Here is a 19,723-nt window from a genome sequence, read left to right as displayed (position 1 = left end):
CAGTCCTTCCAATGAACACCCAGGACTGATCTCCTTTAGGATGGACTGGTTGGACCTCCTTGCAGTCCAAGGGGCTCTCAAGAGTCTTCTCCAACACCACAGTTCAAAAGCATCAATTCTTTGGCGCTCAGCTTTCTTCACAGTCCGACTCTGACATCCATACATGACCACTGGAAAAACCGTAGCCTTGACTAGATGGACCTTTGTTGGCAAAGTAATGTCTCTGCTTTTTAATATGAAATCTAGGTTGGTCATAACTTTCCTTCCAAGGAATAAGTGTCTTTTAATTTCATGGCTGCAATCACCATCTTCAGTGATTTTGGAGCCCCAAAAAATAAAGTCTGACACTGTCTCCACTGTTTCCCCATCTATTTCCCATGAAGTGATGGGACCAGATGCGAGTGTAATGCAAATCAAAATCACAATGAGTTATCACTTTATATCAGTCAGAATGGCTATCATCAAAAAGTTTACAGATCGTAAAATGCTGGAGAGAGTGTGAAGAAAAGTGAACTCTCTTACACTATTGGTGGGAATGTAAACTGGTACAGTCACTATGGAAAACAACATGGAAGTTCCTTTAAAAAACTAACAGTAGAGCTACCACATGATCCAGCAATCCCACTCCTGGGCATATATCCAGAAAAGAAGAAAACTAATATGAAAAGATATATGCACTCCAATGTTTATGGCAGCACAATTTACGATAGCCAGTATATGGAAACAGTCGAAGGGCACATCAACAGACAATTGGTTTAAAAAGATATAGTATGCCAAAGAAAGTTCAAACTACCATACAGTTGTGCTCATTTCACATGCTAGTAAGATTATGCTCAAAATTCTTCAAGCTAGGCTTTAAGAGTATGTGAACCAAGAACTTCCAGATGTACAAGTCGGGTTTAGAAAAGGCAGAGGAACTAGAGATCAAATTGCCAACATTCACTGGATCAGAGAGAAAGCAAGGGAATTCCAGAAAAACATCTACTTCTGCTTCATTGACTACACAATGGAAATCAGAATAAACTACGGAGTCACAACAAACTATGGAAATTTCTTAAAGAAATGAGAATATGAGACCACCGTACCTGTCTCCTGAGAAACCTGTATACAGGTCAAGAAGCAAAAGTTAGAATCAGACATGGAACAATAGACTGGTTCCAAATTGGGAAAGGAGTACGTCAAGGCTGTATATTGTCACCCTGCTTATTTAACTTCTATGCAGAGTACATTATGCAAATGCTGGGCTGGATGAATCACAAGCTGGACTTAAGATTGCCAGAGGAAATATCAACAACCTCAGATATGCAGATAATACCATTCTAATGGAAGAAAGTGAAGAGGAACTAAAAAGCCTCTTGATGAGGGTGAAAGAGAAGAGTGAAAAAGCTGGCTTGAAAGTTGACATTCAAAAAACTAAGATCATGGCATCTGGTCCCATCACTTCATGGCAAATAGAAGAGGAAAAAGCGGAAGCAGTAACAGATTTTATTTTCTTGGGCTCCCAAACCACTGCAGACAGTGGCTGCAGCCATGAAATTAAAAGATGCTTGGTCCTTAGAAGAAAAGCTATGACAAACCTAGACAGCTTATTAAAAAGCAGAGACATCACTTTGCTAACAAATGTCTGTATAGTCAAAGCTATGGTTTTCCTAGTAGTCAGGTAGAGATGTGAGAGTTGGACCATAAAGAAGGCTGAGTGCCAAAGAATTGATGCTTTTGAACTGTGATGCTGGAGAAGATTCTTGAGAGTCCCTTGGACAGCAAGGATATCAAACCAGTCAATCCTAAAGGAAATCAGTCCTGAATATTAATTAGAAGGACTGCTGCTGAAGCTGAAGCTCCAATACTTTGGGTACCTGATACAAAGATCTGACTCTTTGGAAATAATCCCAATGCTGGGAAAGATTGAAGGCAACAAGAGAAGCGGGTGGCAGAGGATGAGATGGTTAGATAGCATCACCAACTCAATGGACATAAGTTTGAGCAAACTCCAGGTGATAATGAAGGACAGAGGAGCCAGGTATGCTGACGTCCATGAGATCACTAAGATTGGACACAACTTAGCAACTAAACACAACAACAACACAACACACACACACACACACACACATATATATACAATGGAATATGTCATAAAAAAGAATAAAATATATCATTTGCAGCAACAGATGGACCTAGAGATTATCATACTAAGTGAAGCAGTAACACACAAATGTTTTATGGTATCACTTATATGTGGAATCTAAAAAATAATACAAATGAATCTATATACAAAACAGAAAAAGATTCACAGACATAGAAAACAAACATATGGTTACCTAAGGAGAAATGGAGGCGGAGAAGGGATAAATTAGGAGTATGGTATTAACATATACAAACTACTATACATAAAATAGATAAGCAACAAGGGTTTACTGTATAGCACAGGGAACTATGTGCTTCCCAGGTGGCTCAGTGGTAAAGAATCCGACTGTCAATGCAGAAGACACAAGAGACACGGTTTCAGTTCTTGGGTCGGGAAGATCTCCTGGAGAAGGAAATGGCAAGCCACTCCAGTATTCTTGCCTGGAAAGTTCCATGGGCAGAGGAGACTGGTGGGCTATTCTTGGGGTCGCAAAGAGTTGGACATGACTGAACGACTGGGCATACATGCATAGGGAACTATATTCAATATCTTCTAATAACTCATAATGGAAATCTGAAAAATATAACTCAGTTTTCTGTACTCTTAAAATTAACACAATATTGTAAGTCAATTATATTTCAATTTTTTAAAAAATTACATAACCAAAAAACAACAACAAAAAAAACTACACATAGTTTGTGGCTTGCAGTCAAGGGACAGGACCAAGATAGATTGCTCTGATCCCTTCTTCCTTTTTTGCTCTTATTTTAACAGAGTTTTACCCAGTGCCCTGATTTCCTCCACAGTATTGGAGAGCTTACATAAACATTTTTTCAGCCTTGTGATTGTTTCACTTCAAATATCATAAATATTAACATTTCCCTGAGCCAACTGTATTTTCATTATTCACCATCTTGTTTCTGATGAAGGATATATCTGATACAGAGATGCAATCACTGGTTAAATGGCTTGTCAGAAAGTTAAAAGAATTATAGTGTTTCTTATTATTAGTCTGGCTTTAGGAATAATAGCAACTTATTTATTTGCCAATGTTTTTTAAAAACCTAACAATCCATAATATAAAGAATAAATTTCATAGTTTCTTCTTTCAAATGTCTTAAGCTTAAGATAGGTACTAGATATCTAAGACCTCCATTGTTAATAAAAAGTTTGATACATACAGAGTTGGGAAATATAATTTATACATATATGGTATACATAATAGCTCATTTTCAAGGATGGTTTTAGAATTCAAGTAAACTTTAAGCATGAATTCTCTAAAGATTAAAAACCATTCATTTATTCAAACAACACACACACACATACACAAACACAAAACATTTGCTTAGTGCCATTTCAATAGTAAGTAAAATAGGACATAATTTAGGAAGATACTGAGACAGAGCTAGAGGACAACATTAGTATTTTGTTGGGAAGAGTTACTGAGGATGGAACAGTCATAAATGTTTGCTCTGCAGTGCTTCAGCATCATGGGTATTGTCTAATTTTGTATTCCTCCACATACCCCTGCCCCTAACCTTGTTAGCATTCCTATCGGCAGCACCCTGCTTCTGGGGGAGTCTCCTGGGAAACCACTCTTGAGTAGGAGGAACATTGACACAAAGCTGTTTTTCCCTTGTTCTGGCTTGTCTACATGATGCTTACTTCCCTCGCTGTTTGGATCTTAATTTCCTCTTCAGAACTCTCAACTTCCCCTCATTATTCTCTTCTAAATATTTCATTCCAGGAAGGAACCAGACTTTTGTTCTTCACCATATATCTGGGAACATGTTCTTTTTTTTTGTCCAAATGTGGATTTTAGTAAATTTTAAGGATACCTGTATCACATATTGATTTTGCTACTACTTCCGGCAATTTATTATGTATTTCTCGTGATGTCCCATGAGTTATTTTCCAGAGTTGTATTTTGTTTCTTTTATTGTTATTTGATAATTCATGGGTTGATGATGGCGAATTCCCAAAGGACAATGTCCACTCCTACTTTGATCCTACCAAAGTGCCTTAATAATAAAAAGTGATTCTTAAAATTTGATGGAATTACTGAACATTAACTGAATGGTTTTGCATTCTGTTTGATCAATTTCACTCGTGATATTGCTTGGTTACCCTTGATTAGTATAAACATACAATTATTTTAAAGGTAGTTCAAGTTTTAGGATTGAGTTAGCCAAATATCTTAAGTTTTTAAGTCTCTATTTAGTATACGTTTATATAACATTAATTCACACTCTGTCCCTCCTTTTAATCTGTGGTTATACAAAATTGACAGCAATAAGCTATCCATGCTGCTGCCAGTATCCTGGCACTCAGCCTTCCTTTCATGTCATTCCTTCACTTCATCTTTATTAAATGTTTACAAATCATTTAGGTTCAAGCTACAAGTCTGCAATTGTGGCTAAATGCTTACAATGAGAGCTGTTTTCTTCTACAAATATTTGAATGCAGTTTTCTTGATCAGTTTTATTTTTGAGTGTGCAATTTGCAGTTACCTCCTGGAAAAAGAAGCATGCTAATGAATTTCAGATGTGGCACAGATTACTTATTTGTACATTCGTGCAAAATCAAACACATTTGGGACAAATTTTGTTTACTCTTTGGTTTCAAAGAACAGAATTGTGCCAATAATTCAACAAGTGCAAAGGCAATCTTTACCAATGGGGCAATTTGTTGATTTCAGAGATTCTGGTTTGAAATTTCCTTCTGGAGAAAGAGATAATGAATATCCAGTGCACATTCCTGAAGTTACCCAGACTTGCATTTCTACTCTAATCTGCTTCTTTTTGCTTCTATGGGGTGAGGAAAATTCATTCTGCAGATTAAGTGTTAATTAGTTTTAAGAATCTTGTCTTTGATGGGAAGCAAATCTTTTATAAAGTTTTAATTGAACAGAAGATACTCAAACGAATAGTATTCTAATATTTGATGATATTCACAGAATCTAAAAGGGATGTCAGCTATGTATCTGGTATAGAAAGGATCTCCTATCAGTTTGGTAAATAAAGCACACTGTTAAGGCCAAAATCAGAATCAACATTTTCCTCTTTTGCAACTCTACATGAACTGAACCTCCACACAATGTCTGTGCCTTGAGTGTAAGGGGGATGCCTTGCACTGGGACGACCCAGAGGGATGGTATGGGGTGGGAGGAGGGAGGAGGGTTCAGGATGGGGAACACATGTATACCTGTGGCGGATTCATTTTGATATTTGGCAAAACTAATACAATTATGTAAAGTTTAAAAATTAAAAAAAAAAAAAGAATAAATGGGCAAAAAAAAGGTACAGGTATCACTTAGCACCAATCATTATCACAGCCAAAACATAATTGTGAGTTTCACCTACTGACAATTTAAGGGCATTTATAGTATTTCACAGGGCTTCCCAGATGCAGTGGTAAACAATCCACCTGCCAATGAAGTAGATGCAAGAGATGTGGATTTGATCCCAGGTTGGGAAGATCCCCTGGAGTAGGACATGGCAACCCACTCCAGTATTCTTGCCTGGAGAATTCCATGGACAGAGGAGCCTGGTGGGCTACAGTCGTTGGGGTCACAAAGAGTCGGACACGACTGAGGGACTGAGCACAGGACAGCATCATAATATTTCACACTTGCAGGCTTCATGGAGAGGTGAAAGACCTCTGGTATTCTTGTTAAGATGTCCCCCTTTCCTCTAGATTGCACATATATGCTCTTGGTTCAGGAATACAGTCCTAACCAGGACTCATGGCCAATCATATTTGGGGATGAGGGCACTGGTGATGAGAAGTAGACATATTATTCTGTCCCACAAGCAGAAAGTATTTTTGATGTTTTCTCTTCATTACTTCCCATATCCCACATAAAGTATTCTGACTCCACCCTTTGATTTTTACAACTGAATGCAACTTCCTGAGGTTAAAATTATGTTAGGCCATTGGTTCTCATACTTGAGTAGGGATCAAAATCATAGGATTGTTAAGACACAGATTGCTGAGCCCCATCCTTAGAGTTTCCAATTCAATAGTTCTGATGGGGCCCATGATTTTGCATTTCTAATAAGTTACTGGATGATGCTAATGTTTCTGGTCTGGAAATCACATTTAGAAAATCATTGAGTTAAATAGTTATATAACTTGGTCTTTTGTGGCAGAAGTGTGATCATATCGCTATCTTCCATCCTTCTACCTTAAGTAACTATCATTCAATTTTTATGAAGGAATTTTCTGACTATGCATGAATCACAAAGATGTACATATTATTTACAAATGTGTATTAAAATGGGTCTTAAATTAACTGAAATTTGATGACTATAGTGTTTGGAGACGTAAATAATGAAACAATGCTAGATTTTTCAGGAGGAAATCAATGCAATTATATGGCATCAGATTATTTAAAAAGTAATTAAGTTTTCCCTATAAACTCAACTCCTATTTACATGGCCTTAGAGAATTTTAAGATACTCAAAGATAATTAACAACTAAACACAATAAACTATTAGTAGGTGAAATACCTATTTTACATTCTGCTTAAAATATTTCTTTTCTGTTAATATAATAATTTACTCAATTATAGTCTTCTTTTTGCAAAATATCTATTTTCTGGATCAAAGCTCTTTGCTGGGCTGTATAATTATATATAACAAAAATTAGGCACTTCTTCACAAAACTAACCGGAGCAACCAGAGACCCTAATGACAGTAGTAAGGATCAACGAAAGGCTAGTATTTGAAAGTTGCTTGGTAATGACAATGCCAAGTATGCTAAGCTACTTGATTACACTGTAATTTATAAATCCTTTTTTGGATATGATATCATTTAAGTTTCAAATGAAAGAAGCCAACAAGAGATGTCCCTAACATCTGAGACTGTCTATGTGTTCAAATTTCTCTTTCTTAAAGTAGTTGTATAGATAATAACTTTTTTCCTTTTCAAAATACTACTTTAGTTATGTTTATAAAGAAATGTGCAGAGGATAATATATGGTCTCCAAGAGTGTGGAGCTTTTTAACCCTAAATATAATTTCTTAATTCCTTTAGGCTTTACAAAAGGCAGTATATTTCTTTTTTAGCTTTTTAGTTGCTCCTGCATCATAGGTAATAATAACAGAAATCAAATAAAATCATTGAAAATACAGCTAAAACTGAAAAAAGAAATTTGGCAAACAAAAGTTTGTAGTTGAAGTATGGTTTTTAATTCAGCTGAGTGGTAAAATTTTTCCCAGTGGAAATGAGGAAAGATTATGACATGTATCCAAGTATGTAGGTGCTAATGTCTAGGTATCCTCCACATGCAATCTAGAACAATGTGGAAATTGACAAACGGGCAGAATCCTGACAACTGCAAAGAAAGGCTCTGTCCAGGTACATAAAGATCAATGAAATATAGTTTTTCAAAGTTTAAAACAAATTGAAAAAACTGGACAAACTTACTTACTGGACAAACAATGCCTTAACCTGAAAAAGTGGCTTTCACACTGAAACTTTCCCACTGTTGGCTGTGGTGTGCAGAACATTTGGTTATTGGGGGTTTCCTGAGGTGCTCAACAATGCCATTTCTCCAGGACTGAGGCATTTCCAGGGAAGTGGGACATTTAGTTTTTAGGACAGTCTTGGGTAGACAGAGATGGTTGGAAACCCCAGGATATGTTTTCACATCTTTCAGTTATACCTTATATAATACAAGCCAGGAATTGCACTCTGGATTTGACTCCACAATCAGCTTTATTAGACATTTGTATCAAGTTCATTTTCTAATGGCATGGTTTCTTTAGCAAGTAAGTAATGATACTTGCAAACCCTGGCTGAGTTTAGTAATGATTTAATTACCAGCCATTCAAAATATTCTACATTTAATTTTTGAAAGTTTAATTAAGTGGACAAATTCCTTTCAATTGGGCAATTGGTTTTCATATTTCTCTTATTTTTTCCCCTACAAGAATGGGGCTCTTAGAACATTATATATGGTAAAAAAAATTCTTTCTCAACTTGAACTAGTGTTTTCTAACTCCATATCCTTTGAAGATTACATAGTGACTATGCACTAAAGATCCAACTTCCTTTTGGAACAGATGAATATCTGTTGTCTTTGAGGTGGATGATATTTCATGGAAAAATAATTAATTTCTAAAGCTTAATTTTTACATGACTCCAGGTATCTGACACTGAAATGATCTTCATGAAATTTGATAGCTGCCAACATTCAGAAAACTAAGATCATGGCATCAGGTCCCATCACTTCATGGGAAATAGATGGGGAAACAGTGGAGACAGTGTCAGACTTTATTTTTTTGGGCTCCAAAATCACTGCAGATGGTGACTGCAGCCATGAAATTAAAAGATGCTTACTCCTTGGAAGGAAAGTTATGACCAACCTAGATTTCATATTAAAAAGCAGAGACATTACTTTGCCAACAAAGGTCCATCTAGTCAAGGCTACGGTTTTTCCAGTGGTCATGTATGGATGTCAGAGTTGGACTGTGAAGGAAGCTGAGCACCAAAGAATTGATGCTTTTGAACTGTGATGTTGGAGAAGACTCTTGAGAGCCCCTTGGACTGCAAGGAGGTCCAACCAGTCCATCCTAAAGGAGATCAGTCCTGGGTGTTCATTGGAAGGACTGATGCTAAAGCTGAAACTCCAGTACTTTGGCCACTCCATGTGAAGAGTTGACTCATTGGAAAAGACCCTGATGCTGGGAGGGATTGGGGGCAGGAGGAGAAGGGGATGACAGAGGATGAGATGGCTGGATGAAAACACTGACTCGATGGACATGAGTTTGGGTGAACTCCGGGAGTTGGTGATGGACAGGGAGGCCTGGCGTGCTGCGATTCGTGGGGTTGCAAAGAGTTGGACACCACTGAGCGACTGAACTGAACTGAAAGATGCAACCTGTCATTTGAAATTCTCAGTGTGAATGACTTCCCCAGTATCATGCTCATTTGGTAAAAATTACCTGGAAAAAAATGCTTACTGTGAATTGATATTTGGATGTTATGTTTTAAACCCTTTGGTTTTGCATAAAATTGAAAAAAACCTGGACAAATAGATGAATAAAGGTTAAATAATCATGTTTTGACTAAAAATGTTAAAACATGGAAAGCTGGTTAAAAATATATTTACAAAATAGAATACATTTATTTATTTACTTTTTTATTTTTGGCCACACTACACGTGGCATGAGATATCTTAGTTCCTTGACCAGGGATTGAACTCTTGTCCCTCTGCATTGGAAGTGCAGAGTCTTAACTGGACCACCAGGGAAGTCCCTAAAATAGAAAATATTTTAAAATATCTAGTGGTATTTAACTTATTAAGTGCCAACTGTGATTGATAATAGTGCATGCAAAGGCAAAATTGACTAACACTGAAATACAGTTCAGATTTCAGTCATTACATTAAAAATGTCCTCAGCTTTAAGTTATATAATGATAAACTGTACCTGTTGAAAAATATATGTGGAAAAAAGAAATAATTTTATGGCAAAAATATGACTCATCTAAGGCATTCATTTATTCTGATCCAGCAATCATGGTAAATGTGTTTGGATTACTGGTCATAAGTACGCAACATTTAAAAGGAGAATGGAGATCTTTATTAAAACAGAAAGTTCCTCAAACTCTACAATGATGTCAGTAATATTGTCAGGTCCTTGGAGCACATTATTGTTTTAAGCAGAAGTCCCTACACTTTCACATTGGTTATAAAACATTATTTTGTGCTGCTGGCCTGGAATGAGAATGTCATACATCTGTAGGCAATTAGAAGAAGCTGGACTGCATGTTTGATCAGCTCAATAATAAACGGGCACAAGTGTGACTCGACTTATGTTAGATTCCCTAGACAGATTATCCTGTTGTTATCATATGAAATAACCCCCTTTTATCAACAATTAAGTAAATTCACATTTATGGGCACTTTGCAAAAGTGTGTGATGGGAAGAAATCCAACTTAAGCCTTAAGTCATCCAAAAAAACTTTTAACCCTGCTTTTAATGATACAGACCCCCCCCCAATCGCAAATTGTAGAAATTGGTTGAATTATGCAAAACAGTTTGGGTTGGAAATGCCTCATGTGCACACAATCAATGAATATGTATTTAGCATCTATCATAAGCATTTAAGAGTTTTAGCTTATAACTGAAAAAGAAATTCCCAAAGAAGAAAAGACCTTACTTTGTAAGGTAGTCTAAATCTTTGTTTAAGAAAGATTAAATAGGATTTCATTTTTATTATTCACTTTTTATTATACAGTTTTTACTGTAACCAATGCATGTTGTAAATCCTGAATATGTTTTATTCTAGAACTTCATTTGATTCTAGGCATTCTTCTTGCTTTCAACCACAGCTGTCAATGATGGATCATAAATTAGTTTGTAGTTTCTGATAAATGAATTTACCTGCTTTTTTTCCCTCCTAAGTACCATTCAAACATATGTCCGAAGTATAAAAAATAATTTAATATGTAAGTCAATACTTTAAAACTTTCACCAAACCTTTTCAGTTTCAGGAAAAATACCACCAAACCTTCCAATATAATTATATATTTAAATAATGCAATTAAAAGTTGGTATTTTAAATAAATTCAAGGTATTTTTAAACCAATATTCAGTCAAATACACATACCATATATATATAAATATATATTTATTTGTAAATATATTTTTATTTATTTATATATATATATATAAATAACCTCATGAGGTTATCTCTTTGACATAATCCTTAAATTAAATATCTGAATATCAAGCAGATGCTGAAGCATTCATCATCAATATTAGAATTCTGACTCATGACAGTAACACAAAACAGATGCTAATAAGATAGGCACTCTGAAAAGTGACACCATCACAGCATGGCTTAGCTCTTGATGTGGGATACTGAAAATTTGAATGCAAAATATAAAATAATAAAAGTCAGAGCCTGATAGGTTTCCTTACTTCATCTATAAACCATTTAAAATCTACTATATTTTTATACAGAAGATAAAACTCAACACTCGTGAATAAGGGGCAGCATCCTAGAAGTCCAAAAGATGCTTCTTTCACTTAATATAGCAGCTAGGTGACCCCAGTTGAACCCTTCTGTGTTGAGGGAGGAAGGTGCTCTCTTCTTCACTTATGTAAGTAGAAGATAAGAACTCCTGGGCCCTTCCTATTGGCCAGTGTGTACAAGGCACTTATGGTGTATATGGGGTGTACCCAGCCAGCACCTGGCAGTGAAAAAGTAGTCTGAAGCTTCTATGGCCACATCAGGCAGATCTAAAAGGGTTTGCTAAGTAGGCAAAGAGGAACAAAATCCCTTAGCACAGTCCAGTTAGTTCATATGCTACACGTCTTCAAAGCCCAAGATTCTTATCAGTTTGCTAGCATGAGTCTACCGGATGTGTATTCTTTGTGAGAATAAACAGAAAAACCCAGGCAGATGGTGCCATGGTGCAAGTGATATAAGTGAAATGTGCTCAAATGAGAGCTTAAGAATAGATATAAGTGTGAGTGGGGGAAGACTCCTTCAAAGGTAATGAGAAGCAGAAGTCCCATTTCTTTATTCCTCAGTGAGGAAAACAAGTCACTGTTAAGTTCAATTAAGAGACCTTAAAGGGGGGCATTTGTGGAGTAGAGTAGCTTGACAGCACAATTTCAAATTCCAAATGAATAATTTGACTGCTCCTTTTGACAGCTGTGACTCTAGCCCCATCTGTCTGGGTTTGAAGGCTGGCTCTGCACTCACCACCTGTGTGACCCCTGGATCTTAAACTTGGCTGCACACTGGAACCACTTGGGGAGCTTAAAAAAAATACTGATTCCTGGAACCCACCCCCAGAGAGTGTTATTTAATTGGGCTGGGGTGTGGTTTGGACATGGAGAAGTTTTAAAGGCTCCCAAGTGACTCTAAATATGTGCAGCTAAGGTTGAGAACCATTGGTGACCTCTCTGAGACAGAGTTTCCTCATGTGTAAAATGATGACGACACGGGCAGCAACTACCTTTTATGATTTTTGTGATGATTGAATATGATAACGCAGGCAAAGCCCTTAGCACAAAGAATGGCAAGGGGGAAGCTCTCAATAAATGAGAGCTGTTGTCTTTCTCACCACAAGGTGCACTTGGGCAAGAACTTTCTCATTAGCATAGAAAGTCAAGCTTACCTTGGCACACGTTATGCTCACTCTGCTCATAGCCTGTTGCACACTGGATCCGGTGAGAAGGGTTGATGGGAATGCGCTGAGGGTCAGCTGGGTTCCGCCGGGTGACAAAGTTATTTCGGCCAGTCTGCACTTCAGCAGCAGCACTGGCGACAAAACCACCCCCAGGCACCACTCCACTGGCAGCGACACCAGTGGCTGCTACACCCCCAGTGCCTGTACTAGAGGTCGCGGCTGCATTTGCAGCTGCACCCGCACCTTCAGCTGCTGGTGTTTCTTGCTGAGGTTGCTCATTGTTGACAATAATCTGGGCTGTTTTAGGAAGGCAGAGGTATCCTCCATAGTGGTTGACACATTTCATTCCACCTTTGCAAGCATCTGGGACAATGTCACATTCATCAATATCTGTGGTGAGTAATAAAATAAGTCAGGAATCTTCTTACAGGGGAAACCGAACATGTAAACACATGCTTACACCTTTTGGGTATAATACAGGTGGGGCATGAAGGACATACTAGATGGGGACAGAGAGCTATGATCAGATGGGAAGTCTTTGAAGCTGGCTCACCTTTGCACTGCTGTCTTACAGGATCCCACTCATATCCATCTGTGCATTGCTGTGAAGAGGAGCCAGGAGACAATTAATTGAGTATCCACTCTCAAAGAAGTCACTCTAAAAGCTTCATATTTATGGCAATAGTCTTGGTACTAGAGTCCCACATAGATGATGAGATGGGTAGTTTAACATTCTGTAGCTTTTTAAAAAAGATACATCTGGGCACTGGACTGCTTCAGGGATCTCTTCTCAATCACCACCTGTCTCAGGTCTTTTGTTGCATTTCCATTGGATCCAGTTGCCCATAACCATCTTGGAATTCCTTTCTGTCTTGATACTAATATTCTGTAATCTCTCTCTCTCTCTCTCTTTTTTTTGCTTTACTTGACCCTTCTTCCACATTATAAATTTTACAAAAAAAAAAAATCCAACTGAGTTCTTTTATTCAGCCCTTGACTATTCCCTCTCTCTAAATCCTCTTAGAACAGTCCAGCACCTGACTTTCCTTATCATTCCTATTCAGTTAAGTCCTGATCTGTCTTCTCATACCATGGCCTGCCTCCCAGCTTCAGTTTCTAAAGGTCCTCTCTAGTTCACTCACTGACAGAACCATCTGTCAAGTACCCTTTCACACCAGGCACCATCCTAGTCCCTGGGAAAGCAAAGATGATTAAGATCTTGTTCCTATTCTCAGGCAGCTCGCAGGCCTGAAGAGGAGACAGACAGGTAGATTAGTTGAAGCAAGATGTCAGGTGTCGTGAGACAAATTCACCTGTGGAAGGAGTGATGGACTCTGTTCAGGACTGTGGGTAGGCATGACAGGGTGGAAAGGAGGGCTTTATGGGCGAAGCTACAAGTGAGTTGGATTTTTTTCCAGAGAGATGTGGTAAGTCTAGGATGAGGGACCACATAAGCAAAGGTGCAAAGCTGGAAGGAGCTACCAGTAGTCCTGGGTGGATGGAGTGAGATAAGAGAGGTAGGCAGGGCCAAACCTGGGAAGCCTTTCTCTGGAAAGGCCAAGTGGGAACTGAATTCGGTCAGTGAATCTCAAGCTTTATTATGCTTAAGAATCAGTCTGGTGCTTGTTAAAATGAGATTCCTGGGACCAACCAAAGGCTCTGACTCTGTAGGTCAGGTAGGGGGCATGGAATCTGAATTCCTAACAAGCATTTCAGGTGATTTTGATACAAGTTATCTATGGGCTACTTCTTGAGACATGCTGGTCTAAGTGATGAGGCCTCTGAAGAATTCTTAAGCTCAAGAAAACATCTGATCACATGCAGATTTGAGGAAGAGGTTTCAGGAAGGATTAAGCAAAAGTAGAATAAACAAACAAATAAACTTAAATTCTTCCATAAGAGCCAAGAGTTGCTTGGCAAACAACAGATGCTTGGCAAATAAATAGCTGATTGGAGACAGAGATGAGTTTAGATATTTTACTGACTTCCGAGACAATAAGGTGAAAACTAAACTCATTTTATTTCCCAAACTAACGCTTCTACTTTTACCAACACTGTCCAAGGCACTATACCACATTTCTCAGGAACCAGAATAACAATTTTAACATCAACTTTTCCATCATTTTCCTTCAAGCTCTGCTGTTTTTGCGTCCATTTTTATATCTCCCATGTTGGTGTAAGCCTTCCTGACTTCATGAGAAGGCAAATCTCCTTAGCTGGTCTCCATATCACTGCATTCTGCACACAAGCCTCTATGATAACCTTTCTTTGCTCTCTTGGTTACACTGCTCCCCCATCTAAGAGCTCACAGGGGCCTGTGGACCCCTCATCTTCCACTATTACCATCTTTAGGTTCTCCACACCACCCAGCTCCTTGTCACCTCCTGATCTTGACTTGGTTATGTTCCCTTCTAGTCTTTGATTATGCCACCTTTTCTGATTCAGGTGCCTCTTCAGGCTTTCTAGAATAATTCAAAGTCCTCACTTCCTTCAAGAAGTAGCAGCAAGTTCTAACTCCTTCAATAAGCCAGTCGCTTATTGAAGGCAGCACGTGCTAAGTCGCTTCAGTTGTATCCAAACCTTTGCAACCCTGTGGACGGTAGCCCACCAGGCTCCTCTGTCCATGGGATTCTCCAGGCAAGAATAATAGAGTGGGTTGCCAGTATGAACATTAATTACCTCTGCTTTTGTATTTCTTTAGCAACATGTATAAGCTGCATAATACTTTGTACTTTTCAACAGTACTTTTCTCAAGGTAAATTCCCCAAGGTTAAGGTCTGAAATTTTTTAGTAAACAAATAAGCTTGAATTCTTTTGATAGTGATGAGAATTGCTTATGCACAAGGCAGGTACATGACGAATACATAAGTGAATGGATCCTATCTTTAATATGAAAGGAGAATATGAAGCTATCTTGTGGATATGATCCCATCCTTCTGAAAGGTATCATTCAAGCCAGGCAGAATGGCAGTTCACTTGATAAATTTGTATGCTAAATAGAGGAGACTTGCAGTTTGTTTTAGGTCTTCAGTTCCAGGACATTCAATATGGATCACAATTAAACAAGCCTAGACTGAATTTAGTTTCACCACTTACTGGCTGTGTAGTCTTAATTTAGATACCTCTCTGATCTTTAGTTCTACTAGAAGTAAGAGCATGCCACTTAGCTCATACTTTGCTATGAGAATGAAAAGAGATAGTGTCTCCATAGGGAGTTACTAAAAAAATAGTTACATCTTGTCCTTTAACCATGAACTAATAGCCATATACAGTTTAAAAGAGAATAGATTTAATCTTGGCACAGAAAGGGTGCCATATCTGAGAAACCTGGTATAAATGGTGAACCCTAGTTAGCAGTCTTAAAACTACAGTGTCTAAACCACAGGGAACTTTCTCTGCCAAAGATGAGTAAGGTTTAGGTGATTAGCAAAGGGAAGGGAGTACAAGATAAGCAGTTGTAAAAGCAATAAAATCTATTATTACATGAATATAAAAGGGGGTAGCTAATTTAATTTTAACTCCCTAAGAAGGTAGTAAGTTTAGCCCAAAGAACAAAACAATTTCATCTGAAGATAAACAACACATGTATTCATTTCTCTTGCTTTATTTATCTTCAGCAGAGGAAGCAACTACATTTACCATTAAGTTAACAAAATATTTATACTAAACCCCATTTGATTTATAGTTGATCTGGACAACAAGGAACATTTGCCAGATGAATACTAACATTCTAGGGATAATACGGTATCAAAAAGTGAGATAATGTTTATTATCAGTAATTAACATTAGCTCACTTTTAGAGTTTTATTTTCAAAAATCTTCGAAATTCTTTTGAGTAAGATTACTTAATTTTAAGTTGGGAGCAAGTAGAAAAATATGGTTTTCATATTCTGATCCAGGACAAATGTCATTTGCCTCAAAACACTGATTAAAGACTAGAAAACACAAAACAGAGGTGCAAACAAACTCACCAGAAGTGAGGCAAGCACTGCTCTGTTCTCACCATCCATTCTGGGCAGTGGTGGGGAGGGGTGGTTAGATGATGATATTTTCAATACTTTATTCAATGTTGATTGACTCATACAATTAGCTAATTAATAAAGATTACTTGGAAATATCAGATATGCTAATCAGAAAATACAAAACCAAATTTCACACAATGCATTTTACCAAATACTGCATCCTGGTAACACATGTCTATCTGAGTGGCATTTATATGAGCTATCAGTTGGATTGTAAGTGAATAATAGCCTTTATAAAGTCGAGAAAATCCACTTACATGAGAACATAAGTCACATGCACAAATGAGGTGAAGGGCTTTTATGATATTTAACATTCCTATTTGAGTCTTACTCCTTGAGTTCTGGTTTTATCTGCATGTATATAGTAATTCATGTTTTCCAAAGACTTATACTCATTAATATGCTGAATGTTTCATAAACATGTAGCTTACTTTGATTTTTGTTTTAAAGGAGTTTCCCTTTTTGGCCTTGCATAAATCCTTACATTTTGGTCCCTATCTCAAATGGGGATCTAAATGAACTTTTGAAAGGACAGGCTATTTACAACATATCTTAAACGTGAACCTTGTTAACGCTGGTTTAATTTATTACCCTCTGCAGAGAATAGCCCACATAGACTGGCAGGACTGGATAAAGTCTCCCTTGTGCCACAGAATCCCACTGAACTGCAGTTATCTCAAATTCCATCACCCCTTACCGTGTACGTGATGGTTTCTTCAGTGTCCTGTGACTTGACCAACGCCAGAGTCAGCATAGTTAGGAAAAGGGCTTTCAACATCATGAATCTCAAATAAAACACAGTACAAACCGATGCTTAGCATCCGCAGCGGAGGAAAATAAAACTTCAGCTGTAAAGTAACAAGCAAGCAAGGTAGAGAAGGTGGAGAAAGCTGAGGCTCCTTCATACACAACTTCTTCTAATCTACTTCTCATCTCCCCACCCCCTCCTCAACTTTCCCTTGGCCAAACGGGACACCAAAGGCTGAAGACGGCTGCAGAATTACATTTCGATTTACACTGTCCGGCTACGAATATACACAAAAGCTGTAAGGTAAGCAATTTACACTGCACCTACAATAGGCTCGAGAAAGGGGGTGAAAGAGAAAGAATACAGGGTAATTAATTTCAAAGGTGACGGTGCATTTTTTTTCCGAGGGTGGAAGTGGGGCAGCAAATCTCATATTCCTTTGAACGTTAAGGCTTTCCCTATAAGCTCACCTCCAGCTAGTTATCAGATCAGATCAGTCGCTCATTAAGTTCCTTGCAAAGTTCAGCAGAAAAACTTGTGAACCAATATGAATTATCTTGGCTTTTTTTTTTTTTTTTTTAAACAAAATACCACAGCGAAACTCCGGAGCAATCTCCTCCCATAGTAAAATACCTGCCCTTCAGAACTCCTCACATTCCCCAGCGCAAACTCTCCAAGTGGCATTTCCACGCGTTCTCTGTGAGCAGCTTTGTTTAAAAGCCCCAGGTGGTGTAGAGGAGCAGCCCAAGCGTCTAGTTCCCTCGCGCCTTACGGGTGTCTCGGTCCCCGAAATGCTACCTTCAGGATCCGGTCTCCCTAAGGCCAGAACTGGGGAACCACACCGCAGCCCGAAGTACCAGTTTCAGGGCGGCCGGCCAGGCGTCCTCAGGGAGGCGAGGTCCCCTTTCTTAAAAGTATGTTAACAGGCGGCTGTCTCTGGGGAGCTGCTTAGTGCTCCAGCTTCTAACCAGTTCCGGTGAAATCCAGGTGCGGCTTAAATCTCACACACTGGCCCCCTGAAAGTTTCAAAACTTCGTTTGCGGGCAAAGCCCTGTCGGTTGATTGTCGGCACGCACACACATGCCCATCCAAACAGATGTCACCTAATGCTCGCACATCCTGACAGATCGCATTCCGAGACCTCACACCTCCACCTCCCTCTCTGCCTGAAAGATCCTGCACTGTGTGGGGGCAGTTCTCAGGTCCACTGCACCCCTCAAGTCACCCCACTTACTCCTCAGCGCGCGGCCACGCGGGCACGGGGTGCGCTGGTGTGACCCCCGCTCCGGGGTTCCTACCTGCGCGGCCGCGCTGCGCTCCGGGCCCGGGCAGCGAGGGGAGAGCGCAGGGGAGGGCAGCCCCGTGGGTCTGAACTGGCGAGGTCTGGCAGCGGCGCGGCGGCAGGAGGAGGAGGAGAAAAGGAGGGAAAGGGGAGGGCGAAGGGGGGCGGAGGAGAGAGCTGAGGGAGGCGCAAGGGCTGAGCTGAGCGCAGCAAACCCAGAGGGGAGGGCGCGCTGCGCAGCTGGGTCTGCGCCCCTACCTCCGAGGGCGCCTGCCCGCCCCTCCCAGCCCCTCACCCTTAGTTCCCAGACGCGCCGGAACTCTAGGCAGAAGATGGCACGTTTGGCATGTGATGTTTGGGATATGAATAGGCCTTGGTGATGCTCCAGCCTCCCAGGCAATTTCTCGTGCCCCGCGGAGTGGAAAACTGCTCTCCTAGAGAGCTTGCGAGCGTCCTGAGAAATTGCTTAAAAAAAAAAAAAAAAAAAAAGTGAATCCTAGGAAAGTAAATGAACCCCATTTATAGGACTAGTTCTTTCGCCTTTTCTTTAAGATATGTTTGTTTTTTTTTTTTGGTGGGAGGAGGGGATAGGGGAGTGTCTACTTCCTAAAATATAGAAAAAGAGCATTCATAATGTTGTAGCCATGCGTTCCGGGAAACAAACTCACTCAGAAGGACAATGCAGATAGTGGAATGCTGTTTGTTACACTGGTGGGCCCAAGGCAGAGTCTCCTCTTAGCCAAGGACCTTGACCAGTTTTTCTGAAAACCTTCTATACCCTAAGAGTATGTACCCAAATCCACTTCCCCCAATTCCCTGAAAGTAGTCTGAACAAAGGAAAAGAAAGATACAAAGTTAACCTGTGATTCATATGCCTTAAGCCTAGGTAGTTAGTGAAGTGAAAGTGAAGTCGCTTAGTCATGTCCAACTCTTAGCGACCCCATGGACTGCAGCCTACCAGGCTCCTCCATCCATGGGATTTTCCAGGCAAGAGTACTGGAGTGGGGTGCCATTGCCTTCTCTGCTAGGTAGTTAACAGTGGACAATTATCAATAGGCCTGTGGTCATACCCAAAAAGCATAATAGTAGTTATGATTCTATTCAGTTACACAGATAATTAGGGTATTCTTTTAGGCAACAGAGAGTCTAGGTACGAGCCCTGGGGCTCTTCCATCCAGTGGGCCTGGTTTTCCAGTTGGTATATCATTTCCATAGATACTGGGCATATAGCTCAAAGTCCACAATCCAGCCCAAGATGGAGTCCTGCTTTCAAGATGGAGCCTGTTCTGTCTGTTTCCTCCTTCATTCCCTTTTCTTGATGCTCTTAACTCATATGAGCATCATTCATAGGGATATATTGCGCCCTGACTCTCTGACCTCCAATTTGGGAGAA

General features: G+C 39.3%; 1 protein-coding gene and 1 long non-coding RNA gene across 6 annotated transcripts in view; one reads left to right on the top strand and one right to left on the bottom strand.

The window, feature by feature from the left end:
- The window catches only part of EFEMP1 (EGF containing fibulin extracellular matrix protein 1), a 70,548-nt gene extending 52,044 nt beyond the window's left edge, over positions 1-18,504 (bottom strand). For 3 of the 5 annotated variants that reach the window (XM_005889461.2, XM_070379549.1, XM_070379551.1), the window contains exons 1-4: positions 18,347-18,503; positions 16,998-17,085; positions 12,832-12,880; positions 12,267-12,668 (exon numbers count right to left, since the gene is read on the bottom strand). In XM_005889461.2, the coding sequence (XP_005889523.1) occupies positions 12,267-12,668; positions 12,832-12,880; positions 16,998-17,081 (535 nt within the window). In that variant the 5' untranslated portion in view covers positions 17,082-17,085; positions 18,347-18,503. Of the gene's footprint in view, positions 1-12,266; positions 12,669-12,831; positions 12,881-16,997; positions 17,086-18,282 lie in introns of all 5 variants that reach the window. The other 2 variants (XM_070379550.1, XM_070379548.1) reach the window with 2 other exon arrangements.
- LOC138989903 (uncharacterized) overlaps positions 17,155-19,723 on the top strand; it is an 88,385-nt gene continuing 85,816 nt past the window's right edge. The window contains exon 1 of the long non-coding RNA XR_011466081.1: positions 17,155-17,351. This is a non-coding gene — a long non-coding RNA (uncharacterized lncRNA). The remainder of the gene's footprint in view (positions 17,352-19,723) is intronic.

The sequence above is a fragment of the Bos mutus genome, chromosome 11, assembly GCF_027580195.1.
Source record: "Bos mutus isolate GX-2022 chromosome 11, NWIPB_WYAK_1.1, whole genome shotgun sequence".
Taxonomy (NCBI): domain Eukaryota; kingdom Metazoa; phylum Chordata; class Mammalia; order Artiodactyla; family Bovidae; genus Bos; species Bos mutus.
The sequence above is the reverse complement of the archived record's forward strand: the minus strand, read 5'-3'. Positions and strand labels throughout refer to the sequence as shown.